The 15,218-nt window shown below is 36.4% G+C and overlaps 1 protein-coding gene across 3 annotated transcripts in view; it reads right to left on the bottom strand.

The window, feature by feature from the left end:
- Enox2 (ecto-NOX disulfide-thiol exchanger 2) overlaps positions 1–15,218 on the bottom strand; it is a 312,579-nt gene that overhangs the window by 51,017 nt on the left and 246,344 nt on the right. For all 3 annotated transcript variants that reach the window (XM_077793746.1, XM_077793748.1, XM_077793747.1), the window contains 2 exons: positions 14,086–14,241; positions 5,866–6,072 (listed from right to left, as the gene is read on the bottom strand). In XM_077793746.1, coding sequence (XP_077649872.1) covers positions 5,866–6,072; positions 14,086–14,241 — 363 coding nt within the window. The remainder of the gene's footprint in view (positions 1–5,865; positions 6,073–14,085; positions 14,242–15,218) is intronic.

Genomic DNA, 15,218 nt, shown 5'->3' with positions numbered 1-15,218 from the left:
GTGACCACAAAATCCCCAGTTCTCTATTTCATGATTATATATGCTACCAAGGTGAATCAACAAAAGATAAATTGCAATGTCATCTCCAATAACTATTTACTATTCTGTTGGGTTAGTCCTGTTTTTTTTTTGTTTGTTTTGTTTTTTTTTTAGTTATACATGGGCACAATATTTTTATTTTGTTTATTTTTAAATTTATTTTTATGTGGTGCTGAGGATTGAACCCACCGTCTCACACACGAGAGGCGAGCGCTTTACCGCTAAGCCACAACCCCAGCCCATTAGTCTTGTTTTTGTGAGTTCCATTCCTTCATCTGCCACTTACCTTTGAAGGAAGGTGGCTCTGTGGGTAATGGCATCTGGAATAAGCCTTATACGGCACCAAGGGCTGGGAAGAATGGAAATAGTGGCCTCAAATTATGGGGTCTTTGGATAACTTCAAGAGTGTCAGTAAATATACCACAGTTTCTTAATCCATTCATCTATTGGAGGGCATTCTAGATGAACGGATAAAGAAACTGTGGCATAAAAAGGAGAATAAAATTATGGCATTTTCAGGTAAATGGATGGAGTTGGAGAATATCATGCTAAGCAAAGTAAGTCAATCCCAAAAAACCAAAGGCCAAATGTTCTCTCTGGTAAGTGGATGCTGATCCATAATGGGTGGAGGAGACATAAGAAGAATGAAGGAACTTTGGCTTCGCCAAAGGGGAGGGGGGAGGGGAAGGAGCATGGGGGTAGGTAAGATGGTGGAATGAGATGAACATCATTATCCTAGGTATATGTATGATTGCACAAAAGGTGCAACTCTACATTGTGTACAACCAGAGAAATAAAATGTTATGCCCCATTTGTGTACAATGAAACAAAATGCATTCTGCTGTCAGAAAAAAATTTAAAAAATGTAAAACAAAAGAGTGTCAGTAAAACCATCATACAGGAATTCAGTAAAATATAAATGTATTAACTTGGCATTTCAATCTCTAAAAATCAATTCCTAGATACATTTGTTTGGAATTTTTCTCCCTTTATTTCTTCAAATATTGTTTCTGTTCCTTCCACTCTCCACTCTCTATCAGGGCTGTAGTTAGGCATATATTTGGCCCTTTAACGTTGTCTCACAGCTCAGTGATATTCAACTCACTTCTTTAAAATAATTTTCTCTCTGTATTTCATTTTGGATGGTTTTTCATCACTATGTGTTTAAGTTTTTTTTTTCTTTTGCAATATCTAATTTGCCATTAGTCCTATTCAGTGATTTTTTTTCCAATGTAGACATTGTAGTTTATATCTCTAGAAGTTTGGCTCTTTTTCATATCTTGTGTTTCTACTTAATATTTTCAATATTTTATCTAGCTGCTTGAACATATGATATCCAACTTTGATACTTGCTTTTACATTCTTAACTATTAGTTACATTATCTGTATCACTTCTGGTTCTGTTTGAGTTGGCTAACTTTTGTGGTTTGGGTCTTGCTTTTTGAGCACTGTTCAGCAGGATCAAAGCGATTTAGTCTACTGTTACTTTTTTCTCCATGATGGGGAGTAGAATATAACCCAGGTGACACATAATTTGGGAAACTCAAAAAAAAAGTGGATACATTTGTAATAGTTGGTACATTTGTAAAAACTGAGTGGTACAGAATTGGGATTTAGAAAACCAGCATTTAGCTCCCTACCTCCAATTTTGTACCAGCTACACCACCCAAGTCAAGTCTCTTAACAAAAAGTGAAGAAAAATGTTAAGTACTTTTTAAGTCTTAGGAGCTGAAGTAGATGCTTTTGTGTGTGTATGTATGTATGTGTATGTATGTATGTATGTGCATATATATATGTGTGTATTTACATGTATATATATGTATGTATATGTGCGAACATATTAAGTAGAAACACTATATATATACTATAAATATACTATATATACTGTATATATACTATATATATATATATATATATATATATATATATATATATTCCATTTCATTCTCAGCACAAATTTTCAGGATAAACATTTTACCAAAGAGAGCATCAGAGAGGTTAAACAGCTTGCCCTTTACCAAACAACTAGCAAATGGCAGAACAAAAATTTGAATCCAGGACTACATACTACAAATCTGTTGGGCTTTCCTCTATTCTTCAGAATAATGCACAACATAGATTTTTGTTCCTTGATAAGATAGAGTAGTATGGGTTAAATATGCCCTTCTCTTTAAATAACTACAATATGGACAAAATGTATGAAACAATGTTTTTTTTTTTTAAGAGACTGGACATTAGAAAATGAAGGCAATGATTACTGAAAGACAAGAACCATATAAAAATGATCCCTATGATTGTCTCAGGGGAACTCAGGACGAAAGAGCGTGATGTTCTTCCAAAGGTGAGGGGGTTGAACTGGGATTCCAGAGAGACTATGGCAAATTGAGTTCAGAAGGCACAGTGCCAGAGGAAGAAATCTGTACAAAGCACTTCAGAGATTTGCAGAAGATCCTCCCTCATTATTTAGCTGAGCGTTAATGTCTTCTATAAGAATAAGTGAAAATCACCTGAATCTTAGAGGTAACAATCTCTGGAGGTCACACAGGGGTAGGATAAACTCCTTCCCCCCAGTTTGAGCAGAAAAACTCATACTTCACAGAGTACCAGGCAATCAGAAGGGTTGTCTCAATAATGGAGAAAAAATTAGCAGTAGACTAAACTGCTTTGATCCTGCTGAACAATACTTGAAAAGTAAAACTCAAAAGATACAAGTGTTCCCAAGTTACCTAAGCTTCATCTTAGAACAAAGCTCAATGATTTTTAGAAGAATAAAAAGTATCTGTTGCCAAATAAGGTAAAATCCACAATAGCTGGTATCAAATAAAAATTATCCAGTGTGCAAATAAGCAAAAAAATATTGCCCATAATTAAGATTAAAAAATCAGCCAACTGAAACAAAACCAGAAGTGATACAGATAACGTAACTAATAGTTAATAACATAAAAGCAAGTATCAAAGTTGGATATCATATATTCAAGCAGCTAGAGAAAATATTGAACATATTAAGTAGAAACACAAAAGATATGAAAAAGAGCAAACTTCTAGAGATTTAATCTACAATGTCTACGTTGGGAAAAAATCACTGAATAGGACTAATGGCAAATTAGATATTGCAAAAGAAAAAAAATCTTAAACACATAGCAATAAAAAAACCATCCAAAATGAAATATAGAGTGAAAATTATTTTGAAAAAGTGAATTGAATACCACTGAGCTGTGAGACAGTGTTAAAGGGCCAAATATATGCCTAACTATAGCCCCGATATAGAGGGGAGAGTGGAAGGAACAGAAACAATATTTGAAGAAATAAAGGGAGGAAAATAAATTTGATTATAACTCACAGATTGAACAAGTTTAATGGACTCAAGCACAAGAAACATGAAGACAATTACACCAATGTATATCCTAACTGAATTGCTCAACATCATCAATAAAGAGAATATTTTAAAAGCAACCATAGATAGAAGACACATTATGTACAGAGAAAGAAATGTAAGGACAACATCATATTTATTGTTGGAAACAATGCAATCAAGAAGCTATTGGAACAACATCTAGAGAAGAGTGAAGAAACTTGTCAACCTAGAAATAAATATGCAAAAAAGATCTTTCAAAAAAGGAAAATATTGTTTTTAAACACAAATTTTAAACACAAAAAAGGAAAATATTGTTTTTAAACACAAATTTTTTTTGTAGTGCAGGAGCAGACCTGCACTACAAAAAAGTGTTAAAGGAAATCCATGTGTAGAGAAAAATGATACCAAGGGGGAAATATGGATCTATACAAAGGAAGGAAGAGCATACATAATGTATGATTCCATTTATATGAATTTCTAGAAAATGCATACTAATCTGATAAGGAGCAGATAAGTGGTTGCCTGAGAAGGAAGTGGGGAGGGGTAGGATGAAGAGATTGCATGAAGGAAGCTTTTGGGGATGGCAGGTATATTCATCTTATGATGAATGATGATGGTGATGGTTTCACAGCTGTATATACATATATCAAATATTGTACAACTGTATTTTTGAACTATGTGAAGGTCATTGTATGTCAATTATTATACCTCAATATAGATGTTTTAAAGAATAATGCCCAGGAAAATAGCCATACATTCGTTTGATAAAGAAGAATAAACACATTTCATAAGCAAACTTTTCTAGGTCCCTTTGTAGTTTGTAATGTACCCTTATACCTATGCATCTTACTTGATCATCTGAGTCATCAGAAAAATGGAGCTACAAATGATTACCTTGCCAAGTCACCCAGGATTGTGGAAAGAATCAAAAAGAGGATGAAATGAAAGTTCTATATAAACCATACTAAGATGCTATGATGCTATGGGTGGGTGTTCTCTGTACAGCTCCCAAAGATCCTTAAAATCCAATAATAAAGATCCTTTCTATATTCTTTTTATATTTTCTGGTCCATTTTCTAAGGAATTTTTGTTTGCTTGTTTTTTTTTTTGGGGGGGGGGTACTGGGGATTGAACTCAGTGGCACTTGACCACTGAAGCACATCCCCAGTCCTATTTTGTATTTTATTTTGGGCCAGAGTCTCACTGAGTGGCTTAGTACCTCACCCTTGCTGTGGCTGGCTTTGAACTTGGGATCTTCCTACCTTAGCCTCCAGAGCCACTGGGATTACAGAACAAGTGTGGTAGCCTGGGACAGGCTGACTGTTTGTTTGTTTTAATCACTTTCTTTTATAATGCAAGATAGCATCCATCCCTTTCAGGAGATTTCTAGCATTTTTGAACTTCCAGGGAGCAGGTTCAAGTTTAAAGGGAAAAAATTAGTTATTTTCACAAAACTGATCGCTGTTTATTTCCTTTGGCAGCACTGAAAATGTTTTTAGGTGATGGTTTTTAACAGAGCTGATTTCAGTGATGTTTAGATGGGTGCTTTCTGAGCAGTATATTGCCTTTAATGTATAACTACTCAGCGCTTTTTGAGATCTTTACATTCTTATTAAAATACTCTACTGTAGAATACTGTAGAATGCACTAAAAAAGAATAAGATCATGGCATTTGCAGGGAAATGGATGGCATTAGAGAAGATTATACTAAGTGAAGTTAGCCAATCCCCTCAAAACAAATGCTGAATGTTTTCTCTGATATAAGGGGGGGTGACTCAAAGTGGGGTAAGGGAGGAAGAGCATGGGAAGAAGATTACCTCTAGACAGAGAATAGGGGTGGGAGGGAAAAGGAGGGAGAAGGGGAATAGCAAGGATGGTGGAAGGAGACAGTCATCATTATACAAAATACATGTATGAAGATGTGAATTTGGTGTCAACATACCTTATATACAAACAGAGATATGATAAATTGTGGTATAAAGGTGTTTTAAGAATTGTAATGCAAAAAAATTAAGAGAGCTCATGTAAAATGGCATAATTTTGCATGAATATACTTTATATACAGAATTACGAAAAATTGTGCTGTGAATGGATAATTATGAATGCAATGCATTCCACTATTGTCATGTATGTAAGAAATAAATTAAAAAAATACTATGGAACATTCTGGGCTAGAATTTATTTAGTGTTGGTTGGGACACAATGTATGCAGGAAAACTTGGGAATTGATGCTGAGAGATGGAGCAGATAATCATACTACATCTAAAGAGTCTAGAGTTATCTAATAGACATTTTGGGAGCTACCAAAGAGCATTTAACGAGGAAGGTGGGAAGTAACGTGCATTTTCCATCTCTGAAAGCTATAGTGGGTAACATTAAGACTGTATTTTAGCTGCTACAGATGTAAATACTCTGATCCCCAATTTCTGCCTTGTGCTCAGTAGGCACAGTCTTCACATCTGAACACCTACCAGATAGATAAAGGGCTTTGTCCACCATGTATTCCTCAGCGAAGCGAATGTGACAGAAGTTCTTTTTGCTCTTCCGGATAGCAATGATCTCTCCACACTGTTCAAACACTTCCACAATGATCTGCTCAGTTCCATTTTCAGGCAGACCTCCCACAAACACAGTTTTACATCCTGGTGGTCTTTCTCGGGTTGCAGGAGGTGGGAGATCTAAGTGTAAGAGCAAAAGCATTTGAAATTAAAATGTTTGCCTGGGATAGACCTCTTTAAAACTTAACATTTCTCAGAGATAGATCTACTGTCCCCAACAAACTTTTGCCTAGGATTGCCAGAAGTATGTGGTCTCCACAATGCTCATCTCTCCCCCACAGAAAATTGATTTCATGACCCTGAAAATAATTTTATTCAAAGATTCTGTGACCATGATGACTAGAGGAGAAATACACAGACCCATCCAGGGATCTGTTCCATCCAGAGCTGTTTAGTTTTGTTTATTACTTTTGCTGTGATAAGCCTGCTATGCCAATTCAGTCATTTTTATTAAGAAAATAGTGGAGGGAAATCCCACTCAGTTTAAATTCTTACTTTCAGGAGTTCTCCGAACCAAGGCCCCTGAGAAAGGATTTGGATTATAGTTACTATATTCTGTTTATGCTTGCTGAAAGAACTGTGTTATGGTTTGAATATAAGGTAAAATGATTGAAATGTGAAAGTTGTAACCTAGTCAGTTCACTGTAGGCTGGTGAGTTATGGCTGAAGGAGGTGGGTCACTGGGGGCATGTCCTGGAAGAGCTCATCTTCTCTGTAGCCCCTTCCCTTCTCTCTCTGCTTCCTGGCTGCCATGAGTGGAGCAGCAGTCCTCTACTTTACCCTTTGACCATGATGTTCTGCTTCACCTTGGGCCCAAAGAATGAGCTGACCATAGAACATCTGAAACCCTGACCCAAAATAAACTATTCTTCCTCTAAATTGTTCTTGACAGGGATTTTGGTCACAGTGATGAGAAGTTGAATATAAACTGCTTCAGGATTGATTTGACAATGATGGGGTGAATATTTACAAATGTGTTTGTAACTGTTGGAATAATTTAGTTACACCAATCAGTCAAAAATACAAACTATATATTCTTAGTTTATATACATATATGTATATATATATATATATATAGTGTGTGTGTATAAAAATATATATATTCTTAGTGTATGTATTCTTAGTGCGTGTGTGTATGTATGTGTATATGTGTGTGTGTGTGTGTGTGTGTGTGTGTGTGTGTGTTCTTTGCTGGAGGAATGAGGTCCAGATCCAATCTTGCAGCATTTAGAGGGAAGTATGAAAGACAGCAGAGAGAATAAGCTCATCTGGGAAATCATTAACTAAAGTGAGATAAATTTGGCCATGGAGAGTCATTAAAAACCTACTTAATGAGATGATTTTCCCTCTGCTTAAAAAAAAAAACATGCTTTCTTCTCACTCATACATAAATCCTGTGTTTCTGCCAGCTCCTTGTTAGTATTTATATGTATCAAAGCATTTTCTAAGCAAAATCCCATACTCATAGCCCAACAAAACAAAGCATGATGGTCATGGGTTTTCTAATGTTGGTTTTGTATCTTCAAGGACTTATTTTGTGTAATCCATTCTTTCCATTATTCCCTAACAACAATTCTGCCAGCTCAAGATTTGGAGAGCTCAACAACCAGTGATTAGAGTTTACATGCAAAAATAAATGAGGATGGCTTATAGATTAGGTCAAGGTCCCCACCTGACTCTTATCCAAGTAGGTAAGCAGTTGATTTGGGAGCTTTCTTGGGTATTAGCATCTCTAGCTTTCTCACTTTGTTATGGCTCTCTGTTTTACCAGTGTGATTAAGAAATCTTAGTTTCTACTTAGGTCCTCTTTCTCTCTATAAAGGTGATAATGAAATTCAGGGAACTTATAAACTGTTAATTTTTAAACATATATAATTTCAAGAGCTCATTTTGTTGTTGTCTGTTTTCTATCTGCAAAAGTTTAGAGGGAATGAGAAAACAATCTAGTGAGAAAGAATATGAAATGACTTAGTATGGTCACTATGTGAGGTTGTGTTTTTAGCCAAAAGGGGGACAATGAGGACCAGAATTGCTTGAGAGTTATGCTTTTGAATGTTAAAAGGGTTGGAAAGAATTCTATCCACCATGGTTCTGGCTATCATTAGCTCTAGCAGCACAATAGAATCTACTTGGGAGTTAAACAATGCCTGTGCCCCACCCCAATGAGTTTGAATTAATTACTCCAGGGTACATACTATGCATTAGGTTTTTTTGTTATTGCTGTTGGTGGTTTTTAAGCATTGCAGGCAGTTCTTTTATGTAACTAGGGTTGAAAACTCTGATGACTTAGTCTAAATTTCTAATATTATAGTGAAAAACCTTGGCTGAACCAAGTTATGGTTCATTTAAGGGCACTACATTAGATAGAAAGGGAAAGAACATGAACTTAGAGCAGGTAAACTCATCATCTATATCTTCAGAAAATTACATAGACTCTGAAAAAAGTCTTTTTTATCTTTAAAATAGGGATACTATTCCCAAGAGTTATTGTAGGATAATTGAGATTACACTATTTATATTGCATGTAGTATGATGTCTAGTATTTGAAAGATTCCAAATAAATAGTAGTCATTAAAATGTTAGTATTAGAATCATAGAATCCAGGTTTCCTAATTCTCAATCTGGGGCTAAGACCCTACACATGTCTGAAATATAGTGGTAGCTAAGACCTGGACTTGTACTCTCTCAGTCCCCTTGCTTAGACATTTAGACAAGGTTTGGTTTGAATAGGAATCATTCATATGGAATTAATGGAAAGAGGAATCTATAGCTGTGAAGACACACATAGTTTTGACCATGTAATAAAATACAGCCACTGTATATACATAGGTAAAGAAATTTCAAGAGCATCTGTGTAGTTAGAGATGTGTTTTCAATCCAAAGGCTTTAGAATAAAGTCCTGTTTTAGAATAAAAAGCCTTTTGATGTTTACTTTTAAAGGACTGGATGGCAAAGAATTCTTTGGTAAAGCAAAAATCATCTTTTTATGTTGTTTGAGTTTACTCCAGTCTACCTTTCAATCCATTGAGAGACTCTAACAAAGTGTGGTTAGTGCTGTAGTTGTGTGCAACACTGAAAATGCAAAGGCTCCTTCCTCTGACTACATTTGTGGGTTTAAAACTTCTGTGATGAAGTTATCACCCTATTTAGATACTATGATTCTTTGGTGGTAACTGCTAAGTAAAGGGTCATAAAATCCACTAAGAGTAATGTCAAGAATGCCAGGGATTTATTTATTTTCCTTGGCTAAATGTAGAAAGCCTCTTTGATAACATTTGCTGAGATTTAGGTGTATGTCACCAAACAAGGCAATGGCTGTACTATCTTCCTTAATGGATAGTACCTGTTCCTTAATTAACAACTCAAAGCACTTTGTTGTCTGGGCCTGATTTTTCTAATCCCATTGAAATACCGTGATCTACCTCGGATGATAACCCCTTTGGAAAGCAAATTCAGACTCCACTCATTCATCAAGTTACATGCTAATCTTTGTAGCACCTCAATCACCACTCAGGATGGAGACCAAGAAAACGTCCATGTAAAAAGATTCAAGATAACTGAAGAGTATAAAAAACTAATCTCTGATAATGGAAAAAGAGAAGCTTCTAGCAATTCTAATTACCAACCCCTCTGTGCAGCTGTGTTGGGACAATCAGCATTAGGATCAGAGTCACTGCTGATCTCTGAGAAGTGAGCAAGGCACAGTACAGAGGATCTATAAACTACTTGCATCTTGCTTTTCAATGGAGCATCACAGATCACTCGGCTGGTTTGCTAGAATTTATATGATGCAAAGTCTCTGAGTTGATTTTATTAGATAGCCCAATATTGAAGGCCCCCAAGATAATCAACAGGGGTCAGATGCATTTTAATGTAATCTAAACTGATTGAAAATAATCTGAAGGATTGTAAATTGTTATTAATGCTCAATTTACCCATTTTTTCTAATTCTCTTTATAGAACTCAGCCCTGAGAGCCCAAATGGGATCTGCCTATTTTGATATGTTAAAATGAAAAATGAAACAAAATTATTTTTCTGGCTCTTGAGTGTTTTCCAATGTGTCTGGGCTAAGATAACAGATGATATTCCATCATTTATTCCCCATCCACTGTTATTTCTAGTAGACTCAAACTGTAACTTCTCCATACAAAATGTCTAGCAGCTGAAGTGAAAAATCTTGGCAAAATTGAGTTTTCTATAGAGATGGTGTTGTCGTCCTGTCATACTGCAAAGAACTGTTAATTGGGAACTCAGTATCTCTGATACCCACCCTATGAAAAATAAAATGTGTTCCAGAGAGTTTGTTTTTGCCATACCTCCAAATCCTGGGAATCAGAACAATGGGATACTTACTCACCATTTATCTTTACAAGACTAGGCTGTTCTGCTCCTGTCGAATATGACACATTGAATTTTTAGACCAGGTCTCATTTTACCTAGTTTGGATCAGAGAGGTCAAGCTACTTACCAAAAATTTTATGGTTATGCATTGGTGGAGAACCACACCTGTGTTACTTTAAAGTTTTAGCACTGGCTATCCTGCCTGTTCCAGTGAAGGTACAATGCCAACCAAATTGCTCCTGCTTTTCCTAATACACATTGAAGGGTTTTGCCCAGGTACATAGTTATAATAGTGCTCCATTTTTAATGTGCATAATCATAATTTTAGAACTGGGTAAAGCCTTAGAGGTATCTAAGCTAATCTAACCCAATATCCTTGTTTTATCGATGAGGAAAATGAGACACAAGAGAGTATATGACTGGTCAAGATACCACAGCTAATTAGGATTAGAACATAATTCTCTTGATTTATAATCTTATACCATACTGTCATACCATTTTGGTACATTTGATGTAGATTCACCTAATAAAGTCTAATAAGTAGAGTCTAAAGCTCTGAAGAGAAATATAGACTGAAAATATAGATTTAGAAGTCATCACATGTAGTAGTAATCACCCCCCTACTTTCTTGGCTTGCTTTCTACTCTTTCTGTCACCAACCATTATCTATCCACCCATCCCTCCTGCTATCATTCACAAATACAGAGACATAAAACAATTTAAAGGACTAAGATGTGCCTATTGGATTTAGCATCATTTTAATGACAAGGTACTAGTGTAATTCACCACAGATTTTACTTTCAGTACCATCCATGCAGAAGTGTTCCAGGAGAGCATATACTTGGAGCTGGGTTCGATGGGAGTGTAAGGAGTATGAGGTCAGAAGCATTTGAACCTGACTAAAGGGTGGGTATGTGGCAAGTAGAATGATGGACTGAAGACAGTCACATGAAGCAAAAGAGTGAAAAGTTGTTTTTTTTTCTTTGGGGGTGGGGTACCAGGGATTGAACTCAGGGGCATCTGACCATTGAGCCACATCCCTAGCCCTATTTTGTATTTATTTAGAGACGGGGTCTCACTGAGTTGCTTAGTGCCTCGCTTTTGCTGAGGCTGGCTTTGAACTCGAGATTCTCCTGTCTCAGCCCCTTGAGCTGCTGGGATTACAGGTGTGCACCACTTCACCCAGCTCAGTAAAAGGTTTTAAAGGTCAGGAAAGGGGACTATGAATCTGTGGACAATGAGAGCCCCAAGACAACTTTAAGGTTCTGTATGTGACTAGTATTTGGATGAAGTGTCACGTGGGACAAGGGGAAGGAATTGATGACAATGATACTTTTTAACAAGGCAACAAGACTTAGAAGCAGACTGGATGGTAAATAAAGAGACTGACAAAGTCTCTAAATCATAGGATTTATTGCTAGGAGGAACTTCAGAGTCGGAAGCCATTGAGTGCAAGATTCTATACCAGAGACAGGCAGGAATAAGTAGTTCAGTCATACCAACTCCCTGTTTTTGTCTCACCTTCACAAAGATCAGTTTTGGCACTGTTAACACAAATGGCACTTTTACCATGCATTCAAACAAAGAACTAAGGAAGGTGCCTCAGTTTTCCCCCACACAATTAAACAGAGCCCCCTTAAAAAAAATTCAAACTCTAAAAAGCAAATAGAATACCAGTCTACTTTAAGCTTTGTCAGGGATGTTATTTTTGAATTTAGTTCCAAAGCCAGGTTCCTTCCCAGAAGCCACTCTTTTACTGGCACTAATTGCCCTGTCAGCATCCTTAGTATAAAGGATGAAGAACTAAAGAACTGAGTTGTGAGGATACTTCCCTCTCACTCTTCGGTCCTTCCAACTCAGAACTGAGAAGGCATGGCTGGGGGTAGAGAAAGATAAAAAAGTGTATTTGAGAGATTTCTGCCTATTTCTTTTACTAAAGACTATGAAGTTGTAGCCTCTTTAAGCTATATATTTTGACATGCATTAAAAGACTGCTTAATGATTGACCTATGTGATATAAAAACAAGGTGTGTGTGTTATTCTTTGGCATTTTAGAATGAGAACATCCTTAAAGTCATCTATTGCACCCAACCAGGGCATCATAGGTTGTGAGCCCTCCTGTTAGCTTAGACTTGACTGAAGTAATGAAAGCTGAGTACAAGACAATTATGTGATACATGAATGATTAAATCAGCAGAATTCTACCTTTTCATGAGCATGAGGTTTTAAAACTGGAAATTCCTAAATTCTTGGCTTTTAACATGAAAATGGTACTATTAAGGATGTGAAGCTTCCTCTATGCCAAACACAACACTTTGGAAGAAAGAGAAGAAAAATCATTGCACATATATAGAAGACAGTGGAACTAAGATTTTAAAAAGTAGTGCTTACTCACCTAGGTACTAAGCAAAAATCTAATTGAACTGGCAAGTAAGGCCTACAAGGGACATCACATTCTCCATTCCTTAACTTTCCTTGTGACACATTAACTCTTCTCCTAATACAGTCCTCTGAGATGCAGGTCTCCTATATTTCTTATTGGTCTGGAAGGATGTGCATGTTGGCAATCAATTTCCAAAATCAGAAAGCATTAAGATCATTTGTTCACTCACAAAAGTAGCCAGGAAGATCCACGCAACCAACCCTGACTGATTCTAAAACTTTCTCAGTTATAATCAGATCATTCTAAGTAGAATCTGGGTCCTTACCAGGGCTTGATTTATGATTAACTGATTCCTATTTAAGGTAGGAGATGAAGTATTTGTCTGAGGTCCCACATAAAAGGTTTGTATTTATTTTTATAAGGCAATTTAATTTGATCTGTGGTTTAAACCCCTGAGTTAGTCCCTTGACAAACAGTGCTAGTGTTTGCATTATAGCAGCATCGCTACAACTATGGACAAATCATTAAGAGGTTTCAGTCATGTGCAGAAGCAGCTTCTAATCATTTAAAGTATATAAAACCCCAGTGGATCTGGAAAAATAATTCCAAGTCAATTAATATTGCTGGTACATTTTAACTAAAAATATGGCCACCCATCATTAGAGATATGTTAAGGTGAGTCTAAGGAGAAGCCTATTCTTTGAGGACAAGATAGATTTCTAGATCACTTCTACATGAACTATATTGCCCCAGATGGCAACAAGTAATCTTAGTCCAAACATTGGTCTTAGCCCTTTCAATAAGTTGAACTAGGGAGTGATATTGGACAAATTGTATTGCTATATTGTATGCACATATGAATATGTAACAACAAATCCCATCATTATGTACAACTATAAAGCACCAATAAAAAGTGGAAAAAATAAAATAAGTTGAATTGTACCTCACAGTGCATTGTAGCCCAGATGACGAATAGTAGTAGTTGGAGTGATGTGTGACTAGCTAGTAGCAATGGAAGATTCTTAGTGCCAAGTACATGTTCTCATGTGCTTTAGGTAGGCTCAGACCACTCTCAATTTCTGCCACCACTGGCACACAGTTTAGTTATGAAACACAGAGACTACAAGTGACAGTGTTGATCAATTTGTGTCATGTGTTTCATTCTCTATGAATACACTTGAATTTCTTACCAAATGGCATTAGAAAATGTTATATCACTTGTACTGCAACCAGCACACAAAAATATACCAAATAAAATTCAGCCTTGAATAGTCAGAGAAAACTTTCCTGCTTTCTGTTTTCTAGGTGAATCTTCTATATATACATCTATGAAGCCCTTGGGTAATCTTTTGAAAAAGAAGAAAGCTTTCTTATATACACTGACTTAAGTAGGAAAAAACAATAGTACTTGGGTTGGGAGGGAAGAGCGTGCAGCTTTTGCAGTGTATGATTTCTTTTACTACTGGCATATCTGGAGGAATTGGTGGAGGTACTATTCCCAAACCAGGCATCATTGGAGTTATTGGCGGAATTCCAGTCATCATTCCAAGAGCAGGATCAAAATCTAAAATAGGAGAGGAAAGAAAAAACAATAAGTTAACACGAGGCAAGGTCAACCAGAGGAACATGGTTACCTCATAAGCTTCAAATCAAAAGTCTTTCTATGACAGAGGCAAAATATTTTTTAAAAAACCATATGCTTAGGGGCTGGGGATGTGGCTCAGGCAGTAGCGCGCTCGCCTGGCATGCGTGCGGCCCGGGTTCGATCCTCAGCACCACATACCAACAAAGATGTTGTGTCTGCCGAGAACTAAAAAATAAATATTAAAAATTCTCTCTCTCTTTCTCTCTCTCTCTCTCTCTCTCTCTCTCTCTCTCTCTCTCTCTCTTAAAAAAAAAAACCATATGCTTAGTATTCTCAATTCTCAAATATTATATTAAATTTGTGCATTTTCCTTTCAGGATAGGGCTGTTGTCTTCTTTAATCAGGGCTTCTTGAATTCTCTACATCTAATTTTGATACCCAACATCTTTTATAATGTGACTGCATCTTGTTTCCTGATCTTGCTTCTACTAGTTTCCAACACACAGCCTCGGCTCCATTATGGAAAGGCTTATTGCTGTCCATTATATATATGTTCTTTTTACAGTACAGCATTGTATTAAGAGCACAGTTTGGGGGATTAGACAGACTTGGGTTCTTGTTCTACCATTTTCCTAGCTGCAAAACAGGGTTCATACCTTCTACCTTACAGGGAGTTGTGAGGAGTAAATAAAGTGATAAATGCAATGTGCTTAGCACAGTGCATAGCACAAAAGGCTGAATAAGAACTATCCTCTATGCCTTTGTTCATGTTGTTTTTCCTGCCTAGAATCAGTTGAGTCTACCAGAAGCCCTGCCTCCCATGCTTCAACTGCTAGCTTAAGTCTCCTTGAAGAGGCCTTTTCAGATAATTCTAGTTCTTAACCTCAGATCTAAAATCTGTTCTACAACTATTTCCACTGTCTTATTTTACTTTACATTGTCTTTTGATTCATTCA

The sequence above is a fragment of the Urocitellus parryii genome, chromosome X (genome assembly GCF_045843805.1).
Source record: "Urocitellus parryii isolate mUroPar1 chromosome X, mUroPar1.hap1, whole genome shotgun sequence".
Taxonomy (NCBI): Eukaryota; Metazoa; Chordata; class Mammalia; order Rodentia; family Sciuridae; genus Urocitellus; species Urocitellus parryii.
Note: the sequence above shows the minus strand (reverse complement) of the source record. Positions and strands in the feature narration are given on the sequence as shown.